Below are 19,440 nucleotides of genomic sequence, written 5' to 3'. Positions count from 1 at the left end.
GCATCCAAGAGCATGTGAAAGGATCATCTCCTATAAAGCAGCATAGTGGTCTCGTTATTGAGATAAAAACGTTGCTACTGTTTTGAGTGTCGGGCCAGAATCGAGGTTGGACCCCAGTGAGCCGTATGCTGATTCAGGAGGAAGCAAAAGAATTGTTGTAAACCTCGAAACACAAAAAGGGGGAGGGAGTTAAAGTGAAGTGTTTATGGGCGGTATGGAAGGAGGTAATTTGCATAACCTTAAAGGTTGAAGGTGGAACTGCTGGTGGAGATGATAAAGCAGCACACTGAGACTATAGGATAAAATGGGTAAAGAATTGTTCACTCTTGTTATTGCCATCTCATTTCATTCCTGTGTTTATTGTTCATTTACAAATTGAATGTTTTTGTAGTTGGAGCATGGAAAACCTGTTTAGGACCTTCTAAATACGGTTTTTAAGGTACTTAGAAGAAGCTGCTGGTGGGAATGATAAAGCATCATGTTGAGATGATAAAAGAGATAGGGGTAAGGAATTGGTCACACGATTTTTATTAGTGTGTCATTTAATTGTATATGTTTATATTACTGTATTTTTAGATATCTGTGTTGTGTACACAGTGAGTGATAGGTGTTACTGTAACTTCCTGTGTCAGTCGCAGCTTTTTCGACAAACTTTGAACCCTGCGGCTTACAAAAACTACTACTAATTGTATAAATATGCAATTTGGAAAGCGTTATTACCATAACGGCACAAAAAAGTACGCAATGGCAGCATTCTCTGTGTTTGCCAACTGTCACTATTGTTGCAAATAACTGAATGAGCAACAATTAATCAGTTCATACTACAGTAAACCTCGGATATATCGGATTCAATTGTTCCCACTGGTTTTGTCCGATATAAGCGAAATATGTCCATATATCGGATTTATATCCGGTATATGCGTAAATCGGATTTTATCCGTTAGAAAAAGGCACTTCCTTGACTATGTTTCCAATGTACCTGGACGCGCAGGCAACGCTGCAAACGCTGCAAATGACGTCGTATAGCGGCCTGTCACGATTCGGCGAATCGGAGCGCCACGATGCGGCCATCCGATATATGCGAGGGAAATTTAATGGAAATGCATTGGAACGGGACTGGAGATTTTGTCCGAAATAGGCGAAATCCGTTATAAAAAATCCGATATATGCAATGAATTTTTATTGGAAATGCATTACAGAAAAATTGGTTCTTTTTTATCTGTCCGTTGTGAGCGAATTTCCGATATATCCGAGTCCGATATATCCGAGGTTTACTGTATAAACGAATGTAAAACATTTGTTCTTCAATAAACACCATAAATATACTGTCAATATCGCAAAGTCAGTTATTAATAATGAGAATCCAGGTGCTATGCCACTTATGGATAAGCCCATCAGAAAAAATGTGTAATATCCACCAATTTTACAAGTAACCTAATGCAAACCTTACCTAGGTACGGTAATGTACGTAGCGCCACAGGCCGAATGTTGACACGTTCTGCAGATGTGCAGAACGTGTCAACTCTTCCGTCATGGAAACCACATGACAAAAAAGCAACCTTTGTCAGTATAGGGTTGGATTACTGGACTACTAGGCTGGACTACTACCAGATGAAGAGGAGGAAGATACTGACAGAAACATGGAGAACGACACCCAAAGAGAGAAAGAGTTTGGCGACGTGTGTGAGATTATGAAGCTGAGACTTTAGGGATCTTGGTTCCCAAGACAAGAGCAACAAATTATTTTTCTGATCCTGGCACTTATTTCTATTCCACGCATCAGGCATGGTTTAAATACCGCAGCTGCAATGTTGAGCTGCACTTTCCATCCATTCTCTCAATTTTCTATGCCGCTTATCCTCACTAGGGTCGGGGTATGCTGGAGCCTATCCTAGCTGACTTAGGGCGAGAGGCGGGGTACACCCTGGACTGGTGGCCAGCCAATCACAGGGCACATATAGACAAACAACCATTCACACCCACATTCATACCTATGAACAATTTGGAGTGGCCAATTAACCTAGCATGTTTTTGGAATGTGGGAGGAAACCCGAGTACCCGGACAAAAACCCACACATGCACGGGGAGAACATGCAAACTCCACACAGAGATGCCCAAGCAGAGAATCGAACCCAGGTCTTCCCATCTCCTGACTGCATTGCCTACATGCTAACCACTCACACACATTGCGGCCCTCTCTCATAATATTGCAAAATAATACAAATAAGCTTTAATAGTTCAACTCTGAGACTAATGTGACATTTTTCTTCATAATATCACAATTTATTCTAGTAAAATTATTTTTTACAACTTTTGAATTTATTTTGGAAATATATTTTTGGGATTTCTGAATTGTTTCCCCAATTATTTCAACTTGCTTGTTATTTTCCTTCTCGAAATTCTGACTTTATTTCTATCTTTTTTTTATTTTATTCTGATAACATTTTGCACAAGGTACTTTTACAAAAATTCATATTTTAATATTTGTTTTATTTTGATTTAAATCCATGCATGGAGTAACCGTGTTTGAATTTGATTTTCGTGGGTTTTTTCCCCGGGTACTCCGGTTTCCTCCCACATTCCAAAAACATGCTAGGTTAATTGGCCACTCCAAATTGTGACAGCTCAAAAAAAGACAGCTCGGATAGGCTCCAGCACCCCCGCAACCCTCGTGAGGAAAAGCAGTAGAAAATGAATGAATGAATGAATGAATAATAATAATACATTTTATTTGTATAGCGCTTTTCAGAGTACTCAAAGACGCTTTACAGTGACGAAAAAATAAATAAAAACTAGAGTTGAGTAAAAAAAACAAAGTAAACGATGCATTCAAATACAATATTCATACATTAATTCAGAGCTAAAAACAAGGCTAAAAGCGGGGCGGGGCGCAGCAGTCAGGTATAAAAAGTTAGACATTAAAAACGGATTTAAACAGGTGGTTTTTGAGTTGTTTGTTGAAGGTGGGAAGGTCAGGGCAAGCACAGAGTGAATGGGGCAAAGAGTTCCAGAGGGTGGGGGCCGCGATGGAGAAGGCTGTGTCTCCCCAGGTTTTATTTAATTAAAATTTTGAATTTACTCTTCCAAAGCCTCATAGGAAGAAACTCCTTTGTAACTCCAGGACAATGCAACAATTAATGTCCAATAGTGTATAATAGCGATAAAATAATACGTACTTACCCACAGAACATCTGGATGTTATAAAGGGTGGGGTCATCCTCCAAAGGAGCCAACTGCTGGAGACACAGCTGCTCACAACCTCCATTGAAGCCGTCGGAGCAGTCGATGCCGATGTGGTGATCATAACATCCACTGCCATCCTTCATGGGACTCAATCCTGGGGGGCACTGTGACATGAGAATTGTTTTTTGAAACCATTAAAACAGAAAACATAAACATGGAACTCATTAGTGTAATGTTGTGGGTTTTTTTTGTTCTCTAAACAGACGCATGAGACTAAATGTGAAAAGATGTCAAATGATCAGCAATCCCAGGTGGTTCGGATGAACAGACTTGATAACATCTGTGCCAGTTATCTCTTTTCCCATTAGTGTGGCCTGTGTAAACGCTGTCTAAGCTAAGCTGTTTCCTCAAACATACACACATCTTTCATTTACTGCACACATATTTCAAGCATTAAAATAAGGGAGGTTGACAATAAACCGTCATAGACTGATAACCAGTCAAGGTGTACCCCACCTTTTTGGCTGCGGTAAGACTCCAACTTACCTGCAACCCAAATGAGGAGCCGTATATAAAATGGACAGATGGATGTATGAAGGTTTACAATAAATCAGGATAGCCATAATTATAGTGGAACGTTACATTTCGTTGGCAATTTCACTGTGTTTTGTGCAATGACAATAAAGGGAGTCTATCTAAAAATACCAAAGAGGTTTAAATACTATTGTTTGTCCTACTCTTGATTTGGCATCTAATAATCCAGTGCAAATATGGTTCGATATTCATAAAAACAGTTTCCATATCAAGAATACTGCAAATCCCAGTTAAAAGGTAGGTCTTATTTTGGGTGTGATAGGCCTGCCGGACATCTAACCTAGAAAACGTTGGAGATACTATGTCACTCAACTGGACCGGGAATGCCTAGATTCTCAGTCATTAGCACGTAACTATTTTCAACTACTGAGCCCTCTAAAAAACACCTCTAACAACAAGAAGTGCTCCAATCGATCGACCACAGATCAGTATTAGTAGATATCGGTGAAAAAGAACGGTATTGACACCGGCCGATACTTGCTTTAAAATGCCGATCTCCTCTACTAATCAGCTTTGCTCCAGCATTCAAATCAAGCATGTCTGCCGTGTGTGGGACTTCCTGTCATTGTGAGAGTGATATAAGTTTTGGCACGGTGTGGTGAGTTTGAGGCTTGCGATGTGATCATCCATCAGGCAGCGGCTAAAAGCCACGGTCCCGACCTGCACACTTGCAAGTTTGGCCAAAGTTTTTTTTGACTCTTTGTAGCAAAATTGAGAGCTAGGTATCCTCTCTTCCATCTGTGATCGATGCTGAGACGAACGCTTAGCAAGATGTTGTGTTAGTTAGTATCAATGGGCAGAGGAAGTAAATTTGGGTGGTGTTTTAAGTCATCAAAACACGGCAGGATATTGCAACTATTACTATTATCATCACTGAACGTGCTAATGCATGATCACAGCATGTACGTATATCAAACGATCCAACATCGTTAGATGTTTTTTTATATTACCTTAAATTTATTAATATTACCTTATTTTCTTGTGTTATACGTAAGTGCAGTTCTCCTTTAAGTATTTATTCATGATAACCGGAGTAAGGGTTGTGGCTGTTTCGAGGCTTTCAGCTTGTAGACAAATTGTACATTCTGTCTACTGTTTTTGCCTTATTTTGCATAAATGTCCTATTTTAACTATAGTCAATCTGCACGCACTTTTTCTTTATTAGTGACCTAAACCAAGAAAAATGTCACTTGTTACTTGTCGACCAGTGGTATTGGAAAACAAATAGTACAAATAGTGAATTGTCAGCAAATATTGAATGAATTGACCATTTTGACAAGTGATTTCAGGTCAATATCAGTAATGACAGTGAGTGTTGCATCCAACCAATAGTAGCATTTTCTGTCCCTCTGTGGCCGCCAATGTCCACTAACAGAGGAAAATATCAATCTAAGTTGTCTTGAATTGAACACCGTGTTGGCTTACCGGATAACACTAGAATGTCGCGACGGGAATTTTACCCCAACATAAGTGTTGTGCGTTAATGACAATAACTGCAGTAAAGACGAGATCCAGCATCAGTTGATAATGATGAAATGTATTTGTTTTATACTCACACTTGTAAAATTAGTATCCGTAACGGATACTTGTTTATAATGAGTATTGGGCTCGTCGATAGCTACAATCTTTTCTGGGTCACATTCACACCACTTCTCTTCTCTTCTACCTGATAATACCACATTTGTTCACAAGCACCATGTTTGTTCTCACCAACTGAACGAATTCCACTATGGCTTCTTTTCAAGTCGAAAGTACAGAGATCACATAAATCAAATGACCTGGGGGAGAAAACATCCGTAGTGACAATTTGATGTGCTCCAACTCTTCCTTAGGGCCAGGGTCTTGGTTTATCTCCACCAGGTATTGACTCCACTCAACATTACTTCGTTTCTCATAATGTGATAGCAGTCAAGATAGCTTTTTACAACCTAAGGGGAATTGCATTCCAAAGTGGTAGGAACTGCTTTTGCAGCAGTAGCCGGCATGATATTGTTTAGAGATTATTGCAAACTCAAATGACGAATCGGAAAGTTATTCAAGAAAACCTCCCATGGAGTATTTTTGTTGATCAATAGTGAGGGTAATTACCAATTAGGGAAACGTTACATTCTAATACAGCTGTATGGACTAATTACCATAAACTTAGTATTTGCCCAGGTGTATTGATTTCTTTGCCCGTTTACTAGCTGCTCTCAATACTTTCCCATGGGTTCATCTATGAGTGTGGTGCATTTTTAGTTGTGCTATGTGAGTGTGTGTGTCTGTCAAAACAGCAAAAGATTTCAAATTGAGGTTTTTCATGAATTTTTGTACAAAGTACTCCAAAAAGGGTGTTTTTTTTGTTTGTGTTGAGGGACATCTATGAGTGTGGTGCATTTTTAGTTGTGCTATGTGAGTGTCAGTCAAAACAGCAAAATATTTCAAATGGAGGTTTTTCATTAATTTTTGTACAAAGTACTCCCAAAAGGGTGTTTTTGTTTGTTTGTTTTGGAGGGATTATTAATATTTCTTAAAATTGGGAGTCAGCAGTGTTTACTATGTCAGAAATGATTTTTTTGTCTTCTATTCTGATAAATCATTTATATTCAAATTATTGCTTACAAAAATATTTTACTTAATGTTTTACTTGAGTTGCACAAGAATAAAACCAACCTGTTCCTGTAAAAAGACCGCCAAAATTTTGTCGCTTTCACTTTCTATTCTACTCATTGCATTTAATCTGACAATTAATTTTTAATAATGACTTGTAATTCCAGTGAATTCCACATAAAGTGCATAGAATAAAAACGAGACAAAATCAGTCAATTGGTTCATTAAATTCAATGCTTTTTCTTTCACATAATTGATGATTATTTTAATTAATTCTGCCACTAAATCATACAAATCCATTCGCACATGTGATTGTGGTGCCCCCTTTTCTCGTTGGCCGTTGAGAGGGTAAGCATGGTCCTCACGTTTGAGACATGCTTGTTCAACAAAGGTGCTGAACAATACACTTTCATGCGACTGATTTATTTCTGAGACCAGGGTATGGCAAACCAACAATATGGATATGGTAAGTATGATGGCAGAATATGCTGTATATTAAAATTAAAAAAAAAATTCCTTTCCTCCTTTCGTGCTTCCTTGCACAAGCACCCACGATGTTCACAAAGTGCATTTTTGCGCATTAGTCAAGACTTTAGGACACCCACGGGAAAAGACAAATTTACCTTACCTGCCTCTTTTCATCTACATCTGGAACTAATAACTGTGTACATTCAGTGTTTTTTTTGTCTACATTAATAAAAACTACAGGGCAAATGCGCGCTGAGGGTTTCATTCAATTTGTGCATGCAATCTGTGTGTAATTAGAGGCTGTCAGACCAAAGCAGCAGCTGCTGCACCTGGGGATGGCTTTCAGGCAGATTGTGTAAATGAAGACAACTCAGCTGGGATGACGTCACCAAGCTTCAAATTGATATGAAAAAGAAAAAAATACCAACACTAATGTTTACTATTGTACCATTATCATTTACCATTTACCCACATGCTATGGATTTAGTCATCAGTATGTTGTTGGTAGTACCAACTGACAACAAGACTATGAGAAATGTACTGGGAGGAACTAGAGTGTTTTTTTCCTAATGGTATAAGTCAGCCAGTCACAATTTACCTTGCTTGAAGTCGCTAGAGTCTGGAACGTTTGGATCATGCGAGGGCATTCATCTGTACCCGGTGGTCTTGGTGGTCTCAACATTTAATTGTTACGATGCGGTTGTCAACGTTGTGTTGCAACCCCAGATGCAGGTGAAAATTTCTTTTTAATAATAATCTCGCTGGGCAGTGGCAGGAAACTGGCAACAGTGCAGACTAAACAAATGATAGACAATGAACCGCCAAAGGGAGAAGCACGCACCTGAACTAAATAGGGGACAGAAAATTAGAGGCAGGTGTGTGAAACAAGTAACTGTGTGAGCAAACGGAAAGGAACAACAAAGGAAGTGGCTACAAAATAAGGGCATGAAAACAGGAACTAAGGCATAGAGCTGTACCAGAGGCATACTTCACAGTTGGAATGGTCTTCTCAGGTTTACACAGTTTCACACATTTTGGACCAAAACATGTTCGTCTCACAGAACTCAGTCCCTTTCTTTTGAATGGTATGGTGGTTGGACATCCCCACGTTTATGCTTGCAGATAACTGGCATCGGGAAATTGCACCAGATGAACCAGACTTCTCTTGATAGAAAAAAAATAAACATTTTAAATGTTTTTTTTTTTTTTTTTTCAGATAAAACACGAAAGTTTGTGTGAAATGATTGGCTTATAGTCATTGAGATTGTGATTGAATGCTATTGACATTAGCACTAATCCTGCCTCTGCACAGCAAAATTTAAGAAGGCGAGGAATCCCAGAAAGTAGGTCTTGACAAGGCACACCTGTTCTTTTAAACCTTTCCAACTGGCTTACCTCATGAAGATGATTGAGAGAATGCCAAGAATGTGCAAAGCTGCCATCAGGGAAAAAAGTGTCGACTTTGAAGATTCTAAAATATAAAACATATTCTGCTTCGTTGAACCTTTTTTTTTTTTTTTTTAGCTCACGGTTCCATATGTTTTTAGTGTAGTGCTATATCCATCCCTTTCAATTTTCATTTAGCATTTTTTGGGGCTTTCTGGAAAGCCCATGTTAAATGAAAGCTCATGTTAAATCCATTTACCAACTGTATTTTTAATAGGGTGTCAGATATTGCAATGAAAGTGTTCATCCTATATTTATTGCATGGATATTGTACATATATGTAACATCACACAACTTTGACATCATTCATTTTCTACCACTTTTTCCTCACGAGGGTCGCGGGGGGTGCTGGAGCCTATCCCAGCTGTCTTCAAGAGGCGGGGTACACCCTGGACTGGTGGCCAGCCAATCACAGGGCACATATAGACAAACAACCATTCACACTCACATTCATACCTATGGACAATTTGGAGTGGCCAATTAACCTAGCATGTTTTTGGAATGTGGGAGGAAACCGGAGTACCCGGAGAAAACCCACGCATGCACGGGGAGAACATGCAAACTCCACACAGAGATGGCTGAGGATGGAATTGAACACTGGTGTCCTAACTGCGAGGTCTGTGCACTAACCACTCATCCTCTGTGCAGCCCAAATCCGTACATGTTTTTTTATAAAAATAATGTTATGCTTGTGCATGTCATTGTGCACAAGCTGGCTTGCGAATCTTAATGCAATCTCAGAAAGAAGTTCAAGTGTCAAGTTTCTTGGCTGTTGCCCAGGGAAGGACCAATCAGCAAGAGTTTTATTGTCCGACCAATAAGCGGACAGGATGCTATGTACTGTAAATTTCTTCAGGTGTCAGGTAGTGATGTTTAAGAAGATACCATCATAACCCTACTAGTTGGTATCAGTTACACACAACTTCTATTTGTTGGAAACTGCTACATTAAGAAAGATTCAGACTTGTTGTATTAAACTGATGTTTTGCGGCTTCAGACTCATTTACTTCGTGAGCAAGGGGGTAAAAGGTTGCCAACCCCCAGTCTAATGAGATCTCTCTCCACACAAGATGACTTGAGAGGAAAGACAGCATCCTTAAGAGTGTGTACTTGATCAAGTACACAACAAACATTTAACAACTTACCACACATCCTGTGGAGTCCAGCTTTCTGTCAGAGATGCAGCGGAAATTACGGCTACAACCTCCGTTGTCTTTGCTACAGTCTCTGACAGGTCCAAAGGAATCCAGAAGCACCTCCAAAGAGTCAAAGGACGAACTGATCATCAATTCTTCTCTGTGAACAACAACAAAATCACATGAAATATTTGGTAACTATTATAACAAGCAAGGAGGACTGAGCTCTCCTGTCTCTACTTGTTTGTAGCTTCCATGTTTTTATTCCTGGTCTTCTGTACTATTTTTTTGTACTTTTAGTCTATTTCACCGTCTGTTATGGGGAAGTTTTGGGTCATTTTTATCCTGTGTCTTCCCACATTCAGCAACACACTGAGATCTCTCTACCTTGTTTAAGACGTGCAATGGTAATATGTGAGCCTGTGTATTGTTTGAATGGCTTTGCACAAGGTTAGGAGCATTGATTGTTAGGGTCTACAAGTTTGCCTCGCACCCTAACCCAGCGGTGTCCAAAGTGTGGATCGCGGCTTTTTTTTTTTTTTTTTTTTTTTTTAATAGGCCCACGGTAAATTCTAAAAATATAATTTAACAAGGAAAAAAAATCAGCAAAAATGAAAAAAAAAAATAAGAATTTTACAAGAATTACATCAAAAATATTAGGAAAACAAAAAAAATCATCAACTTATGTATTATTATGAGGATTTAATAGCATTGATAGCTTCATTTCAATGGTTGAAAAAAAGTTTTTTTAGGTTATAATATTATGAAAAGCAAAGAAACAAAGTTGTAATTTCTTCGAAAAAGTTGCTGCAGAAAAACGTATCATGTTGCAAAACATGAAAAGGTCAAAATATGATGGCCATGAAGTCATAATTACCAGAAGAACATTTACAAGAAGGAAGCTGAAATAGTTGGAACAAAAACAACAGAAATTAATATATATATATATATATATTTTGACTGAAAAGTCAAAATACTAACAGAAAAAAGTCATATTCATATTCATGTTCGCGTTCATGTGGGCGGGCATTCACGTCTCACTTGAGCAATGTTTAAGCGTCCACGAGACTGTAAGTTCCCCTCCTTTATTGCCTGGTCAATTACTCAAGTGGAGTGCAATTCAATTCCCTGTGTGAAGTAATCCGTTTGATACTTCATCCAACTGTTTGTTAGGTTCATTTAGACGTAATTTGATCAGATTCAAATGAATCACCAGACCAGGATACAACTATAACTGCATGCCTGGTAAACACTAATGTTAGACCAGTCTGAACATAAACATGAATGCAACTCATCTTGATTTTTGCAGTATTAATGTACCCAAGTAATGTTCATTCATTCATTCATTTTCTACCGCTTTTTCCTCACGTGGGTTGCGGGGGGTGCTGGAGCCTATCCCAGCTTTCTTCGGGCGAGAGGCGGGGTACACCCTGGACTGGTCGCCAGCCACCCAGTAATATTCATTCATTCATTTTCTACCGCTTTTTCCTCACGAGGGTCGCGGGGGTGCTGGAGCCTATCCCAGCTGTCTTCGGGCGTAAGGCGGGGTACACCCTGGACTGGTCGCCAGCCAATCCCCAGTAATATATCCCAGTAAAATAAAGTTCCTACACACCAAAGTTCACACAAACATGAAGACACACTAACCGCTGCTGCAGACTTTGATGTTTTTTCACATTTTGTTGATCTTAAATTAGGCTAGCATGGATGCATTAGCCACTTGACACTACCCAAACATCTCTGAACGTTGCGCTTTTGACTGGCATCTCAACTCAACAGGAAACTCTTGATTGATCTTGAAACCATGGCAGAGTAAAAACAAAACAAATCATCTTGTTCCTTGAATACTAATTATAATAAAGCGATGTGAGGCTATTCGTTTGAGCAAGCTAATGTTAGCTGTCATAATTTTCACAAGGCAAATAACAATCTGCAAATTGGACATGGTTGTGCACGCTAATTTGTTTACAGAGCATGTTCCGGCATGCACTAAAAAGTCAGTTCTCACTGCTAATTACATGATCCCACCTCTTCTGCTTAAACTAATCCTGTTCACACATTGTGCAAGGGCATGCAGTCATGCTCCATCGCTGGGTGATGCAAAATGCTGTGGGCCAATAAACACAGATGAGACCAAACTGCATATGCAAGTATGCTCTCCCAAAGCCTAAAATGTAAATCACCTTAGAAATTAACCTTGTGCAGAATACTGTTGTGATCAGCTATCCATGTTATGACGGTGTGTGTGTGTATATAAATATATATCACACAAGCATGGTGAGAACATGTAAACAGAAATAGAATCCACGCAGTGAGGCAAGCATTCTAATCCCTACACTACTCTGTTGCTCCATTCTGAGACAAAAAACTCAAAATAACTCAAAATCTGGAAAAAATAAAGAAAACATGAGAAGGTAATTTAGTGTCAAAATTGTGAGTGAATACTGAAGAGCTGAAGCTGAATGGAAGAGTGCTGGGAGTACGCCTGGTACTGATTAGTAATCAGTGTACCATTTACTTCAGCTGGCGTTTTCAGCAAATTGCTGAGTCACTGCATTGTCGTTTCATGTCTAATGCTGTATGCATCCTGCTACATCCCAGTAAGCATTTTAATTTGAATGTTTATTTCCTTTCATGGGCCCTGTTCATGTTTCCCGATCTTCCATGGTGACTTTATGTTAGCTTTAGGTTTGCAGTCGAAGAATCCTTTAAAGTGGTCGGGCTTAGGTGCTAGAGTAGTCGTCTCCCAAACTGAGGGTTGCAAGTTGCAAGTTCGATCCACTGTCCACTGGGAACACTGGGCAAGATGCTGAACGCCCACCCAGTTGCTCCTGAGACTGTGTCATCAGTAGGTAAATATGCTGACAATGTCAAAGCACTTTGAATGCTTTAGAGGTGGAAAAGCGCTATACAGACCACTGTTACTTAATAAATAATAAATATTTTGTAATATCATGTCCTGCATCAGGCGGCATGGCGGTCGAGTGGTTAGCGCGCAGACCTCACAGCTAGGAGACCCGGGTTCAATCCCGGCCATCTCTGTATGGAGTTTGCATGTTCTCCCCGTGCATGCATGGGTTTTCTCCGGGTACTCCGGTTTCCTCCCACATTCCAAAAACATGCTAGGTTAATTGGCGACTTCAAATTGTCCATAGGTATGAATGTGAGTGTGAATGGTTGTTTGTCTATATGTGCCCTGTAATTGGCTGGCTGGCGACCAGTTCAGGGTGTACCCTGCCTCTCGCCCGAAGACAGCTGGGATAAGCTCCAGCAACCCCCGCGACCCTTGTGAGGAAAAGCAGTAGAAAATGAATGAATGAATGTCCTGCTTCATGGAGTTAAATAATAACTTGAAGGTTTTGGTGTTGGAATGGTATGAATTGTTTGAAAAATGTGGAAGCAGTAAGAATTCTTAAGATTAAAGAGAATCTCCTGTAGGAAAATGCGGATGCTTCCCATGTATTAATTTTTTTAACAAAAAAAAAAGAACAGCCAACAGCCAAGACAACAGCAACTCCACCCTAGTCCAGCTCCATGATACCCAAAAAGCTAAAAATCCACACAGAAAAGAGAAGACACCCAAATACAACATACAAAAAATAATACCCATATTAATACCAATAATTAAATTATAATAGCATAATAATACATTACATTACATTATAATCTGCTATCTATCTAATCTTGACAAGAGTAAAATCACCCTAGTGAGGGCAGGAAAAAAGTCCCAAAATAGCAGCCGGCCAACTCAGTGCAACTCAGACACTAAGTTGAGAACAGATCCGGGTAAGCAACTCAAGCTCCTCAAAGACATCATGGCAACATCATCCTTGCGATCAGATATTGTGTTTTTGTCTGCCTCTTCAAGGCAAACCATATTCATAGGACTACCACGTCCATGAGAGGACCGCATGGATGAGACGGACGAGCTGAAACGGTCCAAGTACCAAGAGCTTGTGGAGCAATGCCTGGAAAGAGAATGGAGAGCACAATGCAGGGCCATTGAAGTGGTATGTAGAGGCTTTGCAGGACATTCGTTGTGCAGAGTTTATTCTCTGCTGGGACATCAGCGTGCCAACGAAAAAGGAGAGCCAACAAAACACCATGGAGGCTGCAGAGCCAGCCTCCAGATGGCTTTGGATGAGGAGGAACGCTCAGTGGGCAGCACTGCTGGGGCATAAGCTGAGTTCTGATCAACCCTGGCACCTGAAGGAGGGTGTCTGATGTTGAAATACCCAAAATGCTCCATCACTGATCAGAAACATCACTGATGATGTGCTCCAGTGCATCCATAGATGTATCTTTAACAACGCAATTTGGCACAGCCAGTGGCGACAAGGAACAAACTGGGAGACAACCAGGATCAATCTGGCGACAACTGGAGAGACAGTTGCCAGCTTGGAAATACTGCAACTGGGGCAGGAAGGGGAAGCATTTCTACTTGTATCTTCCATAAGACGCTACAGATCGTCCTGCTGAAATATTCCCTAGGGGGAACATGATGGGAGGAAGATGAATTCCCAATCCGATGGATGCGGTGACGCCATCGGCAAACGGCTTAACAATGATGTCAACAGAAAGATGCAAGTGCAAGAACGTCTGCAAGAACAAACAATGCCTGAAGATACAACAGACCTGCATGAAACACCTGGAAAAAGAGAGTGTGACACAGTGTGCTGGATCAACCTTTAATGAGATGGAGGAGCTTCGCCAGGAGACAAACCACAAAGCGGAACCTCCACGTGCCAAGCACTCCAGTTCCTAGAAGCACAGTTCATCAGTCTTGCCTCAAGTGGCCTCCTGCTAACCAGGACAGAGTATGCCACCGCTTTTACTGGAGATGCTAACAAACAACTCCAATGACAACAACAAAACAATGACAACATTCATCATTGTCACCTTTGGGACAAAATGGTTTGGTCTTGAAGAGGGCAAATCCATCTCACCTAACGACACTAAGATGGCTTACACAGCCTCATAGCCTCTGCAGAACGGCTCTGTTTGGGAAGACCAACAAATTCCAGCTCCCTTGATGAGGATTTCAGGGTCTCACGAACTCGAGAAGTGTTGCAGTATCAAGACTGCAAGGACTCCAAAGTGTCATTGGCAAGGTCAGGGTCAAGGTGAAATGTATTTATGTAGCACATTTCTAACAGTTAACCGCCCAAAGTGCAGTACAGCAGCCAATAAAACACAAAACACACATGCGTAATAATAAGTCATACAGCTAAAAGTAAAAGTAAACAGTGCACAGAATAATGGCACTAATAAAAATAAATTCATAAATAAATAATACAAACAATAAAAGCACACAATGCCCAGGTTAACTTGTGTTAAAAGCCAGACCATAAAAGTGAGAATTCAATGAGGATTTAAAATGCTCCAGTGATTGTGCAGATGTAATGTTCAGAGGCAGGTCATTCCACAGTCTTGGACCTGCGATAGAGAAGGCCCTATCTCCTTGAGATTTAAGTTTAGACCGAGGCATTGTGAAAAGGAATTGCTGGACCTCATTGTTCTGGTAGGAACATAAACAGTCAATAAGTCAGATAAATATGAGAGAGCCAACTTTGAATTGGTTCCTGTAAGTAATAGGTAACCAATACAAGGAGGCCAGAATTGGGGTTATATGATGCCGTCTCTTGGTACCCGTTAGCAGACAGGCAGCTGAATTTTGCACCAGCTGGAGACGATGTATGGAAGACTGGTCCAGACCACAATATAATGAATTACAATAGTCCAAGCGGCATGAAATAAATAAATGAACAACATGCTCAAAGACAACAGGAAGGTAAGGTGTTACCTTTGCCAACTGTCTCAGGTGGAAAAAGCAAGATTGGACCACAGCACTCACTTGTTTACATAATTTAAAAGAGCCATCTAAAAACACGCTAAGGTTTTCAATATACGGTTGGCAGTATGAAGCCAATGGGCCAAGTACAGAGTCCACACCATCAAAAAGAGTTGGATTGTCAAAAGACAAGAATTTCTGTTTTCCCTTGTTCAGCTTAAGAAAACTCAGAGAAAACCACCGCTTGATATCATCAAGACCGTTTAAAAGGGCGGAATGGGAGTCTGTAGTGGGGAGTCTGGGAGATCATCTGCAAAACAATGAAATGTAATATTATATTTGTAGATGATAGACCCCAACGGCAACATGTACAAAGCAAACAAGTGTGGGCCTAAAATAGAGCCTAGAGACACACCAGAACTAAAACTAGCCACTTGAATTGAAGTGGCCCGTATTGACAGAAAAAGCAACAGAACCACTGGAGAACAGTTCCTTTAAGACCTATGTATAGGTCCAAACGTGAAAGGAGGATATCATGTGGTCTACTGTATCAAAGGCTACTGATAAGTCTAACAATAAAAGGGCAGCAGAGCTGCCAGAATCTGTAATTAAAAGAAGATCATTAAAAACTCTTAAAAGTGCAGTCTCTGTGCTATAATGCAATTTAAAACCTGATTGAATTTTTCAGAAATGCCATTAGTGTTAAGGTATTCCTTGAAGTGGGAGTGAACAACTTTCTTCTACACCGTTGAAAGAAATGGGAGCTTAGAGATTGGCCTGTAATTGGACAGCACATTGGGGTCCAAACTGTGTGAGCGGCTGTACGATAGCCTGTTTAAAACATGGGGGAACACAGCCTGACGAAAAAGAGGCATTAATTAAGCCTCAGAATATAAGGCCCAATGGTAGTAAAAACATATTTCAGCAGATTAGCTGGGAGACAATCCAAGGGACAAGATCATGAAGCATCTGTGATAGTTCCTTCAAAGAAACAGGCTTAAACTTCTGAGTACACTGGAGGAACACAGCGGGTCGAATAGCTGCAACCTCGTCAGTAAAAAACACCAAAAACCGATCAGATACTTGATCAAGAGACCATGCCAAAAATGTTACAGGGTTTCACGATGGCATTAAACACATTAAAAAGAACACGGGGCCTGTGACTATTAAGGTTAGACATGAACTGAGACTTTGCAGTCTTGACAGCTTGCTGATAATTAGCCAAGCATTCTCTCATCATATGCAAGGACACATGCAACCCATCGTTCTTCCAACGCCTCTCAGCATGTCTGCATTCTCGTCTGAGACGGTGTGTGTTCACATTCAGCCATGAATCCATTGCAACTTTAGCTCGCTTAATCCTGAAGGGCGCAATCAAGTCCAGAATATCAGAACAAGTTGAGTTAAAATGATCAGCCAAGTCTGTAATACTCTTAGAAGAAGTTTTGAGCAGTCCAGTGTCATTGAAGGTCACAGAAAACGGTGATGCTGTTCGGGCGTTGAAGGTCCTCCTGCTGCCTCAGGGGGGCTTCTCCAAAGAACAGCACATGGAAATAGTGAACAGCACTGGGAAGCGATCAGAAATGAGAACATCCCGTATCTCTGTGATGCACACGTCCAGCCCATGGGATAGCACTAGGTCCAATATGTGGCCTTTTTCATGGGTTGGAGCAGTAACCCACTGTACCAAATTAAAAGACTGAATAATATTTAAAACGTCCTTGACCAAGGACTCTTAGAGGACGATTTAGAATCACAACAAAGATGAATATTAAAATCACCAACAATTAAGAGGTGATCACATTTAAGAATAATCTCTGACATAAAGTCAGAGAATTTGTGGATGAAATTATTATTAAACTGTAGAATTTGCTGACTACAAAAACGATTTTTGACAATCGTGGCTAATCCTCCGCCTCTACCTGATTATCGAGGACAGTGTAGTGGTAGACTACCGGGACATAATTCACCCCGGAATGATCGATAGGGGAGGGGTTGCCACCCGGAGGAGTGGGCGCAAGGGACAGGGGTTTTCCGCTTCCTGTTGTGGTTGAGAGACGGGGCTTTCATGTCTTACGTAGCAAAGAGTGCAAGTTAATGTTTGCAAGAAAAATAAAGTTTTCTCCCAAATTCGACACTCCGCCTCAGACTCCAGCTCTTCGGCGCTTCAACAGTCTATAAAGGAACAGTCTGTAGGGAAAAGCTCAGAGAGCGGCACAAACTCACCACTTCGAAGCCATGTCTCAGGAAAAGGAAGTTGCTGAGATTTAAAAAAAAGTCATTTAACACAAATGATTCATTGGCTAGTGACCTAACATTCAATAAATCCCCCAAAGAGTGTAATCCTCGCTGGCTGTGGAACATACACGGACCAGGTAGCAGAGATTAGAATGGTCCATGCCGTGTCCACGGGACCCAAGCCACAGGTTGCCGGGAGCAGCCGATCGGACACCGCAGGAAGAAGAACAGGCAGGATCCATCGAAGGGAGCACTCCACATTTGCTCGCGTTGAGCGAAGGTAAGCCCTTGCTCACACGAGCACGCCGGATCTCCTTCCGGGTTTACGCCTGCGTTTCTTCCAAGGTGTAACACGGTGTGTGGCGCAGGTGGAAGGTGTTTCAACCGCCAATCATAAGATATTTTTACGTTTAAAAGAGTCTGGCGATCATACACAAGTGTGCCTGAACCGTGGAAGGTTACAAGAGGCAAAGCACACAGTAACCAAAGCAACATCTGCAGATGCGTCACCATGCACACTGCTGGCGCCATCTTTGCTGCCAGGCATCAAGGTTTTAATAGACAGGAAGTGGAAAGCCCTGGAAGGTCTTGAGGTTGCAGAGTCCCGGCCGAGGTACAGGACTTTACTGGACTCAGTAACAACAGAGCATGCAGGGCTGGGAGCAGTTCTGCAGCCTTGATGTGAGAAGGCAAGAACAAACACCAGAAGGAGGTGTGGGTAGGAGTGGAAGAACAACGGACCAGCAGGATGGTAGGCCTGCAGCAGCAAAGAGCTTGGATGACATGGGAGGAGGTGCTGAACAGGAAAGTGCCCTGGGCTGAGATCTGGCAAGTAGAGCCCCAGCGCATCAGGTTCATCATACAAGCAGTGTATGATGTCTAACCCTAACCCATCTTTGAGGCAAGAGGGGGGCTCTATCGCTGGTGGCATGCCCAAGTGTTGAAGACAGTGGCTGAAACCATCTCCAAGGTGGTAGAAAATTAGAACAGTGCTAAGCAACATCATGACAAGAGGAACATCACCTTTGTGAGGGTAGAAGAACAGCCGCAGCTCAAAATAGTATCTGGCCTACTAAGTGAAGGATCAGACTGGGAATTAAGAACAGACCTGGGCAAGCAACTCAACTTCCCAGAATATATCATGGTAACTGAAAGCAGACATTGTGCTTTTGTCTGTCGCTTTGAGACACATACAGTAATTCTCATTGAACTAACAGTTCCATGTGAGGACCACATCGAGGAGCCGAATGAGCAGAAACGGTAAAAGTCCCACGAGCTTGTGGAGCAATGCCAGGGAAGAGGATGAAGGCCATTGAAATGGGGTAGCTTTGCAGGACATTCGTTGGGCAGAGTTTATTCTCTTCTGGGCATCAGGGGACCTGCAAAAAAGAAAGCCATGGACTCCAGATGGCTTTGGATCAGTAGGGCAGCGCTGATGGGGTACAAGCTGGAGTCTGGCTGGGTCACCTGAAGAAGGGTGTCTGATGTTGAAAGACCCAAAACGCCCAATGAGCTCAGGAACATCACTGATGATGTGCCCCATAGCACCCAGAGATGTAACCCATAACAATGTAAATGCAGTTTCTATCACACTCTATGCATTTTTTTATATTAATTTTTTGTTATAATTATTTTGTATTATTTGTCTATATGAATGTACATGTTTTTGTACACCACAATTCTTTTATTTGCTGGCATTCCTGCAATAGATGCATAAGAGTTCCCTCAGCTGAGTGGTACTTTATGTATAATTTGTTATCTACTGAGAGAACAGAGAAGTTATAAAATGCATTCTATTTAAATTTTTACATTGTCACAGCCTATTTTTAAAACATCTGAAGAGTTGCTTGGCATTTTTCCAAATATTCCATTTCATTTTCTAAAATATTTAAAATCAGTCATACATTTCTTGCTACATTTATTATTTGCATTCCTAGTTTGATGTTTATGTATTATTGCATACAACCTTTTTAACATTTGTCTTAATTACATTTT

General features: G+C 40.9%; 1 protein-coding gene across 5 annotated transcripts in view; it reads right to left on the bottom strand.

Annotated features, from left to right (window-relative positions):
- The window catches only part of astn1 (astrotactin 1), a 256,497-nt gene that overhangs the window by 143,374 nt on the left and 93,683 nt on the right, over positions 1-19,440 (bottom strand). For all 5 annotated transcript variants that reach the window (XM_058065280.1, XM_058065284.1, XM_058065285.1 and 2 more), the window contains 2 exons: positions 9,426-9,576; positions 3,181-3,347 (listed from right to left, as the gene is read on the bottom strand). In XM_058065280.1, the coding sequence (XP_057921263.1) occupies positions 3,181-3,347; positions 9,426-9,576 (318 nt within the window). The remainder of the gene's footprint in view (positions 1-3,180; positions 3,348-9,425; positions 9,577-19,440) is intronic.

This window comes from Doryrhamphus excisus, chromosome 1, assembly GCF_030265055.1.
Source record: "Doryrhamphus excisus isolate RoL2022-K1 chromosome 1, RoL_Dexc_1.0, whole genome shotgun sequence".
Taxonomy (NCBI): Eukaryota; Metazoa; Chordata; class Actinopteri; order Syngnathiformes; family Syngnathidae; genus Doryrhamphus; species Doryrhamphus excisus.
This window is presented reverse-complemented; position numbering and strand designations above follow the sequence as displayed.